Source organism: Camellia sinensis, chromosome 6, assembly GCF_055761805.1.
Source record: "Camellia sinensis isolate YWXY chromosome 6, ASM5576180v1, whole genome shotgun sequence".
Taxonomy (NCBI): domain Eukaryota; kingdom Viridiplantae; phylum Streptophyta; class Magnoliopsida; order Ericales; family Theaceae; genus Camellia; species Camellia sinensis.
In genome coordinates, this window is record NC_138966.1 from 141,378,690 (window position 1) to 141,392,547 (window position 13,858).

Here is a 13,858-nt window from a genome sequence, read left to right on the forward strand (position 1 = left end):
AATATTAAAAAAAACCAATATGACCAAAAAATACAAAATCAAAACTCCAAAACTGGTTTTGAAAATTCTTAAGCCTTTTAAAAAAATTAACGGTATATTTTAAAAATTAAATTATCATTCAAACATTTCAAAACAAATATGATAAATCATGTGGTTATCATTATCAAACCAATATAATTTTTTTACATTAATAATTTACACAAATTTAAATAATAAAAAAACAGATAAAATTATCAAATGAGTCATGCCATGGCTCAAATCCCTGGAGTGAATGGTCTAATCCTTTTATTAGGATGAGGAAAAATTATTTCATGTCCTACATGGCATTGCTACAATTCAATCCAAATCATTCATTTGGATTGATTCTGCACACTTTAGGCAATGAATAATTGCTCATTGATGAGAGACTATCCATGTTCGTGAAGATAATGTACACAAATAATAAATGTGTCGCCACGTTTTTTTAAAGCTGCTGATAGTTTCAGTTTTTATGATCTCAACCACTTGTATAAATTTAGCAGTCGCTGTGTTTGGTTGAGAGATTTTGGAAGAGATTTGGAAAGAGAAAGGAAAAAATGATGTAAAATTAGGTAAAATTTAGGTATATTTTATTCATATTTCACCTATCTTTTCTATTTTCTTTTTTAAATCCCTCCTTAAATTCTCCAACTAACACCACATAAAAGAAAAATTAAATACACAAAAAAAATTGAGGGAATTTTGATAAAGATTCATTCTGCGTAAAAAATTTCATGTCAACAACAGGACATGCCTACTGCTCTAACGACTAAGTGCACATAGCGGGCACACAGTTTGAGTAATGATATATACCTCTAACTTAAGAGCTCTAAATAGAGTTCTCAACTTCACATGAATACTCTCCATATCATTAGAGTTGCATTAGAGCTCTCAAACATTATTGTGAAAGTTTCTCATCAAAATTTATTAAATAAGATCTATATTAGTCATAAAATTTTGAAAACAACATATACAAATAAAACACAGAAAAAATTTACTATCTAAATTTAATATATTAAACAATGAAATTTTACCATTACTATCATTAATCACCATATTTACTGTGATCTTTATCATTATTAGTAAAAACATTAAATAATGTTTTTTACCAAAACAATGATAGCATTAACAAGTAAAATTTTACTCTGTTAACTTGGATAGCAAAATTTTACTATGTAATTTTAATATTTAAATATTGAAATTTCATCATCACTATCATTAACCATTTCACTTGCTATTATCTTTATTATTATTAGTAAAAATATTAAATGAAAATTTTATGAAAACAGTGACTTGATAACATCTGAATTAAAACAAGAATAATGTTATATGAATCAATTAGTGTACTAATTAGTGTACCAATTGATGATGTAACATAATTTGACCATCATTTGGTTTTCATTTTGGGCCTAAAAAAACACAAAAGTCTAAAATAGGCAACATAAACTAATAAGACAAAATGTCACATCCAAACTATAAGGGAGCTTTTATCTACACACACCAAATCCCCTCTATACACACACTTAATGATATTTAATTTTATTACAATTCTATCCCTGAGTGAAATTACTATTTTAGACATCATTGTTGATTCAAAACATCTCAATGCACACATCCATCTAGAGTTCACATTTGTTGCATCGAGCACACATCCATCCAATTCAAAACGTCTCCAAGTTTGTAGCTTCATTGAACTAGAAGTGAAAGCAGAGTATTCACTCATTCGTAGTTTCTTCCAAGTTCGTAGCTTCTTCCATTAAGCTCCAAGTTCGTAGCTTCTCAATGCACTCATTCATCAACCTTCCTCATTCGTAGGGAAAGCATCATTGTTATGGAGGATTTGCCTTCTGAAAATCAGCAAATAAGTGTTTATGAGAAACATAGTGAAGGAAATGTGAGTTTCTCTTCTCTTTTTTTTTCCCAGCGTCGTTCAGATAACCAGAGTCGAATTGTATTATTTGGTTCGGAAATCTACTACCGAAATAAGTATTTATTTTCAGAAGTTGTTGTCCGAACAAAGTAATTAATTTCGGAAGTTGTTTTCCGAACAAAGTATTTAAATTCGGAAGTTGTTGTCCGAACAAAGTTAACTTTTACAACATTCAACTTCCGAAAGTTTAAAATAAATTCGGACAGCTACTTCCGAATGAAGTAAAAAAAAAAATTCCCATTTTATATTCCAAATTTGCAAACTGCATTCCAAATTTACAATTTCGAATTGCAAATTAATCTTTATAATGCCATTAAAAATTTGTAATGTTATACAAAACATGTAGGAATATGTGTCAACTCAAGGAAGTCAGGTTTGCATGGATTTTGTGTTGAATTACACTACTCAATTCACAACTGAACAAGTTCACTCTATGAAATTATAATGATTATGTTTCGAATTGCTCACCAAATGTAAATGTTTGATAATATTTATTTGACTTTGTGGGTATTCAAAAACTAAGGATAAATTGCTCAACTGGGTACGTGAAGTTGGAAAGAGAAATGGTTTGGTCATTGTAATCAAAACATCAGACCATGGTGGAGGGAAAAAAAAGACCCAGGATGTATCTTGCTTGTGAGAGGAGTGACCAATATAGAGCAACAAAGAAGTTAAAACATGATGGCAACAATATATCAAGAACAACCGGTACGAAGAAGTGTGGTTGTCCTTTTGATATGAGGGCTCACAGGTTTACCACACATGATGAATGGACATTGACTGTAGTATGCAGATTGCATAATCATCCACATGCGGAGCACCTTGAGGGACATTCATATGCGGAGAGGCTATCAAAGAATGAGAAAGCATTGTTAATGGATATGTCAAAGAGCATGGTTCGGCCAAAAGAAATCCTAGTAACCTTGAAACAGCGAGATGCCCTCAATGTAAGCACACTTAAAACCATTTACAATGTACGCCATCGAAACAGGGTCGTACAGAGAGCTGGAAGATCACAGATGCAACACTTATTGGATGAATTGGCCAAGTATAATTACATTGAGCGCCATCGGTCTAAAGAGTCCACGATGATTGTGACAGACTTGTTTTGGGCACATCCTACCAGTTTGGACTTATTTCGGTCTTTCCCATGTATATTAATTATGGATTGCACATATAAAACCAACAGATATCGTCTTCCTCTTCTTAAAATTATGGGAGTGACATCAACTGAAATGACAATCTTTGTAGCTTTCGCATACTTACAGTATGAGAGGGTCGATAACTATGCGTGGGTGTTAGCTACATTGCGTGATGTCATGGATGATTTTGTTGTACCAACAATTATTGTTACTGACAAAGAGCTAGCCTTGATGAATGCCATATAGAAGATATTTCCGAGTGGCAGACATTTATTATGTCGTTGGCATATCAGTAAGAATGTATTGACCAAATGCAAGAAAATGTTTGAGACACAGCAAAAATGGAAGAAGTTCAACCATGAGTGGAACTCTTTAGTGTATTCATCTTCTGAAATTCAATACAATGAGCATCTGAAATCATTACTTAAGGAATTCAGTAGTTATCCTGATGCAGTCAAATGCGTCATGGATACTTGGTTGGTTCCTTACAAGGACAAATTTGTCGCGGCATGGACAGACACGTGTATGCATTGCGGCAATGTTACAACGAACCGATAAGATTACTTTTCTTCAATATGTTATTAATAAGTGCCATGTACTTGATTTTAATTTGACTTACATTGAATTGAACAGGGCTGAGAGTGCACATGCAAAACTTAAAAGACAATTGGGTTCATGTCAAGTCTTATTTCAAGCATCATTTGAGAAAATACACAGTCTGCTTGAGTTGCAACACACTAATATCAAGGCTTTATTTGAGAAAAGTCTAACTGTTATGCAACATCAATTTAAACCTTCTCAGTTCAGGGAGCTACGGGGTAATATGTCTATCTCTGCATTGGCGTATTTGCTTGTAGAGAGTAAAAGAGCCAATTCCATAGGTATTGATGTTGAAGCTTGTGGATGCGTCCTTCGCTACACTTATGGTTTACCTTGTGCCCATGAGATTGCTGACTACTTCAGACAAGATCGTCCTATACCACTTGCTACCATACAGTTACAGTGGAGGCAACTTCATATCTCCATATGCAAGAAAGAAGAGGAAACGAAGGTGAGTTGTCATGCAGAAGTAGAGTTGTTTGTGAACAAGTTTAATGAAAGTGATAGAACCATGCGGTTGGAGATTTTGAAGAAGTTGAAAGAGATTGTATATCCGGGAAGCATTTTTCTTGTTGAGCCGGAGATGAAGGCCAAAACACGTCCTTGGGATCATAAGAAGATCAATGTTTCTACCCATCGTGACCCGTGTGCATTTGAGTTGGTGCAATCTGGACATGATTCCTTCTCACCTAGGGACACTCAAATCACTACATTAGCTTTTACTCTGCAAACCAAGAAGAAGCAACCTGTTGAGGGAAAGGAGAAGGTGAATCCGAAAGGGAAGGTATACATTACTAGAACAGTGAAACCTGGTGCATATGCTGATGCTTTCCCATCTGGGTTGAAACCATACATTAAGTTTGTCAAGGATGTAGCTGCAGATGGGAATTGTGGTTTCAAGGCTATAGCTGCTTCAATTGGTCATACAGAAGATGATTGGGCTCAGGTTAGGCGTGATCTGTTGGGTGAGCTACACACACACAAAGATGAATACATTACACTTTATGGGTCCTACGAAAGGCTTGAAGAATTGACAAGCATATTGTCATACTTTGAAGACAGTCCTAGATACTCACATTGGATGACTATGCCAGACATGGGGCATCTTGTTGCATCGTGCTACAATCTTGTGTTATACCACTTGTCATTACAGCAATGTCTCACCTTTTTACCTCTTAGAATAGTGCTAGTACCTCAACTTGATAGACATGAGATTGTCATTGGGTTTGTCAACGGAAATCATTTCGTCCAGGTATAACAGAAACTTATAAATTTGTGCATCTACAAGAAGTTATGAGGTATGACCACTAACTCAATTGATATTTGGTGCAGGTTTTGTTGTAGCCAGGCCATCCAGTTCCTCCTATAGCCACTAATTGGCGAAAATACCGTCACCCTTGCGCTGTCGACTGGGATGATGCATATGTGCATCGCATTTAACATTTCAAGGACATTATTCATGATAATGTAGCTACTCGAGAGACCTTTGATGTTGTTGATTTCACATGACACATGTATGCATTTGACAATGTTAGAATTATGGAAGAAATTAATGGATGTGTTTTTTATGTTGATGTGTTCTGTTTTGCAATATGGATTGAATGTTATCGACCATTATTACCATGCCATTGTAATAAGAACATATCATTTACAAAATCAAGGACCATTGTTACCATTCCATTCTAATAATAAAATGTCATTACAATGTCATTACAATACCATTGTTGCCATTCCATTCTAATAAGAAAATATTAACCACTGTTACTATTACAACAATATTATCTTACAAAAAATACCAAAAAAAAATTCATCAACTAACAAATAACAGGTCACGAATCAGCTGTATGCCTACGCCTAGGCCTACAACTGTATGTCAACGTCGAAGATGGAAAGCAACCTCCAGTATAACTAGGTCCAACAGAACTAGGTCCAGCTTCGTCAATGTGCCGACCTTGAAGGACGTGCGTCATACTCTCGATAGCCTGGTAAAGTCGATGAGGATGTCGAATCCCCTCCTCATAACCAGCGTCAATAATAGGATGTGAAATCTGCAGTGCATGTGCAATACGCTGCATTTGAAAACAATATCATATTTTAGGGAACATATTAGAAAATAAAAAGTAAGTTACAAATGCATAAAAGAGGATAATATATTACATCGGCATGTTGGCTGAAATCCTGATGGTCATGGACACACGGTTCATCAGTGTGCTCAACATATAGGTGCGTGATATTCTTATACCAATCCATGTAACCCGGTACACATTCCCAAGGCTGACGAACTAGTGTGCTCCTCCGTTGCTCAGATAACACGTGGTTATCCCAAGCCTCCCAGATCCTATTCAAGTATCTATACATGACTATATATCATGCAGATATGTTGCCTCGAGCGCCACGACAGGGAGCTAGCAGTGCATCTGGGATGGTTTGAACCCTGCCAAACTACCTCAGAACTCTATCTGGATGATAGGGTTCGACAACGTCTAAGCACTTTAAGCATCCATGGTAGAACGTAACCGGATTATATGGATGCCGGTCTCTACAGCTGTGGTATGGATCCCAAATAACCTGTAAACGTAAAGTGTTTTTGAATTAAAGTATATAAAGGGTAAGATAAATGGAAAGTGTTAAAATTATCTCAGGATGAGTAAACTTACATCAGTAGCTACCAAACTGTTAAGCTCGGCTCGAAAAGATTTCAAATGATCAATGGAGGAACCCGCCTCTCTCCTAGATGCCCAATGGTACACGTGTGGCATGTCTTCATTGTAGCCCATGTTCTGGTGAGGTCGGAATGCTCAGAAGTGCTCATAAATCCACACCTCCAAAAGAGTCATATAACCACCCATCTGCTTAACCCCGGACCGGCTAGCATACACCCCAACTGTCTGTATAAAAATGCTAATGCATCAGCACCCCAGGCGTAAGTATGAAAGGATCCCAAATGTAACAACCCTCATACTGTTTACCGATTAATGACTGATTGATTACCGATAAACATCGATTACCGTTAAACTGAGCTGATTATGACTAATAATTGGACTGATTAAAAATGCTGAACTGACTGACTGGAAACTGGAACTGAACTGACTGAGTATGTACGTTTGAATTGCATTCTATCTGTTGATTGTTTATTTTATCTGTTCATGTTTGAGCGTTTAATTTAAGGCCTTATCGGCGGCCGAATTAGTAACCGATTGATGTTTTATGAGCGTCATAATTAATGTAATTTTATGGTATATTTATTTGAAAATTGATTAGGTATGATTAGATTAGATTAAAATAAGCTAATTAAAGAGTTAGGCTTAATTACCTTAATGCCACTTAAGTGGCCCACTACTTGAATCATCTTTGAGCCTCATTACACTCATTCATACACATTCCATCAGCTCATTCCTTAGACTCAACCGACCAAAATAGAGAGTGAGAGAGAATTGAGTGGATCTCGAGTTCATTGGTAGAATTGCTTGAAGATTGAAGTGTGGATTGTTAATTTGAACCTCTAGACTTGCATTCAAGGAACCTAGGTATGAATTTCATCCTTTTGACTTGTGTTTAAGTTGATTCATGCATGGTTCATGTCCAATTGTAGAGCTAAGTCATGAATTGGTTCATTAATGGTGAATTGAAGCCCAATCTTTGCATGCATGGTAGTATTGTTGGATTTTGAGTTGTTTTCATGGCAAAATGTTACATGCATGTTCATGTCTTGAGTGTAGTCCATGATTTCATCATGTTTTGAAAAGAATTGGCTCCTTAGAGCATCAAATCGAAGCTTTGAAATGGTTTGAATTCATGCATGTTTGCATGTTCATCTTGTGCTTGAAAAATGGTTTAAATTGAGTTTGAATTAAACACCCTTGGGCTTTGATTTCTTAAAATTGAGCTTTGAAACATGTTATTCTATGTGTTTATAAATGTTTTCCAGGAAATGGGCCCAAGAGGATTGGTTTTGATGCTTTTGAGCTTGGTTTTGAACCTGGAGCTCGAATCTGGGATTTCCAGATTTCAGTCGTCCGCCCGAGCGGGGGAAGTGCCGCTCGAGCGAGAAAATCGAGCTTCCAGCATCTTGCATTGTTTTACAGTCCGCTCGAGCGGAGTCATGTCTCAAGCTCGAGCGGGCGTCGAGCGGGGATTTCACCCATCCAGTACTTTTACAGTACGCTCGAGCGGGAAAGTTTACGCTCGAGTGTGTACCTTTGTTTTCCTGTACGCTCGAGCGGGGAAACCTGCGCTCGAGCGGGACTCTGTTTTTTCGAAAATTCTGAAAATGTTTTCTAAGTGCATCTTTGCATCCTCATCCCATTCTAGGCATTCTTAGGCCTAGTTTAAGGCATCTTGTTGAGGATATAGATGTAGAACACACCGAGGCATTAGGGATTAAGTTGTTATATTTCCCAACTGTATAGCTTAGTGTGTTCAATCTGTTAACTGTGTAGGGTTGGCGACTGGGGAGACACGCTCTAGCATACTGTAGCCCGAACTCTGTGAGTAACGATTGTGTAAAGATATGTTCACAAATGATTATTTTCTGAACAACCGAACTGTACTGTTTCTGAACTGATTACTGTTAACTGAATGAATGTATGTCCTATATTCTGAATTGTATTGTGGCATCCTTAGCACCTACTGTTACTGTTACTGTTACAGAGATCTCTGTCGGTTCCCTTGTTGGAACCACTACTGTTTACTGACTGATGGCCATCATTACTGTTCGGTCTTCTAGACCTACTGTTTACTGTTATGCTAACGGATGTACCACATATGACTGTTTACTGTACTGGACAACTGAATGACTGATTGAAATGAACTGTTTTCATACTGTAAGGACATTCATTCTTAACCTCTTTACGCATTATGTTATTCACTGGGCTTTAGCTCACGGCTCATATATATATGTAGGTGTACAGGCACCAGACCGCGGCTAGGAGCGTCAGGATTCCTCCAGTTTTGTCAAGCCAGCCTATGTGCCTCACTGCGAGGTTCCGAGCCTAACCGTTAAGGCTTCGGGTGTTTTAGATTTTCCCCTTCTATACTGTCTTACCGTTCTGTATAGACTGAATGTTTACCATACTGATATGCAGGGATTGAGTCCCTAGTCTGGATGATTGTAAATGTTGTGCATACTGTTCTATACTGTTTATGTATAAATGTATGAGAAGTCTTTTTGCATACAGACTGTCACAGCTCATTGGGCACTGTTTATTTACTGTATTGGCTTCCGCTAGACCCTGTACTCTGTTTTACTGTATTACTGTCCTGCAGGCCTTCGGTAATCTCGGATTACTGGCCGGTTATGGTGCTAAACCCACAGGGCCGGGTTTGGGTCATGACACCAAATCATCAATAAGCCAAGGTAAACAACAGGAACCCTGTCGCCACTCTTGTCACTAAAGAGTGTACATCCCAACAGAAACAACAAATAAGCTTTAGCAGCGCACTGTATAGCCTCATCGGGGTCTGAATCTGTGACACCAGCATATTGACTTTGCAACCACTCAAGCTTGACTGAATTGCCACCAGCAGTAGAAACCTCTTCATGTGCTGCACGTTCAGTAATCCCCAAGCCATAAACGAGTAGTGTAACTCCATGATGATCTGTCACATCTGGTACGCTGACTGATTTGCCTACAATGGGAAGGCCAAGAATAGTGCCAACGTCATCCAGGGTTAAGGTCATCTCACCAACTGTCATGTGAAATGTGTTCATCTCAGGTTGCCATCTCTCAAAAAAACTGGAGATTAGAAGCTTGTTGACGAACCGATAAGTGAAACGAGCTAACTGGGACAGCCCAGACTGCTCAATAATGGCTTTGAATCTGGTGTTGTTGTCTACTGACCACCATGGCCATGCAAGGATCTTCGAAGAGTGATTATGACACTTTAGGGGCCCTCGTTCCTATAACACAAATAATATCTCATTACAAACTACCATACAACATACACGGGAAAAAAAAATTCATATACAAATGAATTTCACTTCTACTCAAGAATGTTTACCTCTTCGTGCCAAACAGCCGCAGCGACATGACTATTGAAACTCCGTAGTATTGATGGATCAGTCGGTCCACCTGGAAAAGCATGAGTAAGGTCCTCTTCTGGACAGAAGGAGAATCAGGTAAAAAGGCATCCTCCATAGCAATATCAGGCATATCATAACCTTGAACTCGTCATTGGCTTCGGCTCTGACTTTGACTGGCACTGGGGATATCATATTCTACCGAAACTGGATCACGACCTTGACCTCGTCCTCGCCCACGCCCTCGTCCCCGTTCATGGTCTATATCCAATTTACAACGTCGTCTATTTGAAGCAGTAGGTGGGACACGTTGTTGACATTTAGAATCCATATTATCTGCAAAAAATAATAAGTGTGTGCAATGAGTGTGTGCAAATAAAGAATGGTCATGCAAACAAGTGTGTGTAAACAAAGAGAGTGTGTGTAAAATTAATGAGAGTGTGTGTAAAATTATAATAAGCGTGTGTAATGAGAGTGTGTGTAAAATTATAATAAGTGTGTGTAAATAAAGAATGGCCATGCAAACAACAATACACATGGCCATGGTGGGGAAATTATAATAAGTGTTCATTCAAGTGAAATTACTAATAAGTGTTTAACAAAATTATAATAAGTGTGTAAATTATAATAAGTGTGTTTATTAAGTGTGTGTAAAGAGGGGAATGGGGATGTGGAAATATAAGCTCCCAACAGAAGGGGAAAAAAAAAAAAAAAAAAACCTGTTCGGAAGTTCACAACCGAAAATACCTATTCTGTTCGGAAGTTGAAATCCGAAACACAAACATAATTTCGGAAATTGAGTGTTGACAAAATTCAAATTTTTTTGGAAGTTGACTATTGAAACAATGAAACATTTTCGGAAATCTACTGATGAAATTATTGATTATTTTCGGATTTCTGCGTTCGAACAAATTGTTATATTTCGGAAAACCAGTTTCGAACGACGGTTATAAATGAAAAACTCTACATTATAAGTGAAAAACTCTACATTACAAATGAAAAACTCTACATTACAAATGAACATGGGGTTTGCTAGCCGTTGGGAGCTATTTGGCAAATGAAAAAATTAAAGATTAGTGAAAAAAGTTACCCCAACTGTGTGAAGCAGGGAGCTATTTGCACCGTTGGGAGAGCAATGTGAGAGATGCAGCGCAGCTTCAATGGGTGTATTTGCACTGTTGGGAGAGCAATGTGAGAGCTGCAACTTCAATGGGTGTGCACCGTCGAGAGAGCTGGGTTTGAGGGTGTGTGTGTGTGTGTGTGTGTGTGTGTGTGTGTGTGTGAGAGTGTGTGAGGGTAGATGTGGAATCAAATGTGTATGCAGTGAGTAAAAGAATTAGGAATGATTTTTTTTTTGTGTGTGTGTAGTGAGAAGGATGTGCAAAGAGGGTATTTGGTGTGTGTTGATAGAAGCTTCCCAAACTATAATCATTACACTTTTTCTTTCACAAAAGTCAAAAATCCAAACCAAACGAGGCTAAAAAAGTCTCAACACAAAAAAGTTTGCTATATTAGCCAACATCAAACGAACCTTTAAGAGGTTTTTGATATTTTTTGTATAATGAGTAAAGTCAATAATAATATTATAACTAGTGTTGGTACACTAATTAGTACACTAATTGGTGCATGTAGCACCACTGTTAAAATAATGAAACAATTTTATTTGAGATTACAGCCTTAATATTCATCAGTGGATAAATACTAATTACTATTTAAGTAGGACGCACACATGGCTTCTCAATTATTATATTTTTTTAATGATTGAGTATCCGGATCAATTTACGGATACTTCGACTAATTTCACGAATGTGTCTAAAGAGTGAATAACACCTATGGAGAAAATAAAATAGAAGAACATGATGAAAATAAAACAATAATAATAATAATAATAATAATAATAATAATAATAAAAGAATAACAATATGAAGACAATAAAAACATGATGAAAATAATGAAAATGAGAACTTGATCAAAATGATGAAAATTAAAACATGATAAAAGTGACTTATACATGAATCATTAATGCTTTGACATGGATCAAAAGATGGTGATGACTCGTACACTTTCAAACAACGTTATTATGAATTACCATTGTGTAAAATTAGTAACGCATTTGAAATTTTTAATATTTGTTTAGGATAAATTATACTGACATTTTCTAAAATTTTTATTTAATACAGATTTTTTTTTCACCTTTGAAAAATTACATTCCTCTTCCTGAAGTTAATAATCTCATTACAAATTTCCCCTGCATAGCTAATGTCATGCCTTAAAATTTTCTATATGATTATCTTGCCCTTTTTTTTCTACAATTTCTTTTCCCTATCATTATTATTGCATTCTACAATTTTTCATCATCAAATTCTACCTAAACATATTCTTATTGTGTGATGATATACAAACAAAAATTTTATATAAAATTTTCAAACATAATGATATAACTGAATTGTGATCTTTCATTTTAAAACAAAACACCCACAAACATGATTTATATTTACAACAATATCACTATCACAATATTTTTATGATATTTTTTGTATAAATTTTTATATATGAATAGAATTTTTCATTTTTATTTCCACCATAATTTTTCTTTATCATCTATTTACCCATATTTATTACAGTATTACCAAACACAGTCATTCACATTTATTACAATATTACTGATTTTTTTGTATTTTTATATATATATTTTTTTGTATTTGGTGAATTTAAAAAAAAATTACAAAACATTATACTTTTTAAATATATTTAGATTAGGCATATCTAAAAAATAAAAAAATTACTTAAAATATTAAAAAATATTAGTAAAAATCAAAAAACACAAAAAATAAAGAAATTCAATTTTTTTTGTATAAATTAAATCAAAGAAGATGATTGTTATTCCTTTTGAAATGACATAAGTAAAATATCAGTATTGTTTTATTTTATATGTAGAAAGAGTAAGGAACAAATGTATCATTTTAATTTGACAAGGGGGTAAGTGTAATTTTTCAAACGTGAGGCGAAATCTATATTAAAAGAAATCTAAGGGGGTGTCAGTGTAATTTACCTAGTTTTTTATATACACAAATTTTAAGGATTAATTGCTTTTGCCTTCGAAATTAAAAAAATTGTTGAAAAAAAAAAACATTTAGTGATTAATTTTATCATAATGAGGATGCTAAAAATTGTCTCAAAAAAAATTAATTAATGACAAAATTACTAATAAATGCACTTTGAGGACAAAATAATTTGGTCTAAAAAAGTTCGTTTTTTAGACAAATTTTAGTCCAAAAGGAATAAATTTGTCTCATCAAATATCTGGCATTATAGGCTAGGCCATCCTTGTTTACAGAAGTTTGCTCATCTCAAGAAGAGTATTTTTTTGTAGAAAAATGTTTAATACCACTAATTTAGGAGCCTAGGAGAGTACTAATTGGTGGACCCCACTCATTGATGTGATGTTTTGCTCTTAAGTTTTTTTTTGTTTTTTTTTTTTTTTTGAATTTTCACCTCATTAGTGGTCAATTAGTGCTCCCAAATTAGTGGGATGAATCATTGTTGTTTTTTGTAATTCTTCTAAGTCTCATGACAATAGTACTTGTGTTGCTGATTGATGTGTATCCAAAAGTCATAGATTTCCTTTTCATTTGTCCAATTCAACTGTAAATCAACATTTGTCAGTGATCCACAATGATGTTTAGAGCCCTTTTAATAAATCTACTTTTGGATTCAAGTATTATGTATTGTTTGTGAATGATTTTAGTCGATTTACTTGGTTATATCTTGGGCTTATAAGAGTGAATTTTTTTTTAATTTTTTTATATAAAATTTGTGGAGTTTAAAATCTGTGTTAAGAAACAATTTTCCACTCCTCCTCAGGTGCTTCAAACAGATGGTGGCACTGAGTATTTTACTAATAAAATGCATCATTATCTCACTTCTCATGGCATTGTCCATCAATACTCTTGTCTATATACTTCTTAAAATGGCATTGCAGAAAGAAAACATAGGCATGTCATTAAGACCATCTCCAACCCTGAATCAAACCTGGCATCAAATTTAAAATTTGGTGAAAAAGTTACTGTTTGGTGCTCCAACGGTTGTACCAAATCGATATCAAATTGAGATTTCAGCAAACAATTCATCAAACTGAGGACAGAATAC

The 13,858-nt window shown here is 35.3% G+C and overlaps 2 protein-coding genes across 2 annotated transcripts; both read left to right on the forward strand.

The window, feature by feature from the left end:
- The first annotated feature begins 2,571 nt into the window (after positions 1-2,571).
- Positions 2,572-3,336, forward strand: LOC145793643 (protein FAR1-RELATED SEQUENCE 5-like). The gene has a single exon (XM_082876509.1). It carries the CDS (start codon positions 2,572-2,574, stop codon positions 3,334-3,336), a length of 765 nt encoding a protein of 254 aa, XP_082732635.1.
- A 75-nt stretch (positions 3,337-3,411) lies between these two features.
- LOC114309895 (uncharacterized) lies at positions 3,412-5,130 on the forward strand. The gene is made up of 3 exons (XM_082876510.1): positions 3,412-3,566; positions 3,724-4,942; positions 5,035-5,130. Exons 1-3 carry the CDS (start codon positions 3,412-3,414, stop codon positions 5,128-5,130), a joined length of 1,470 nt encoding a protein of 489 aa, XP_082732636.1.
- Positions 5,131-13,858: the final 8,728 nt, after the last annotated feature.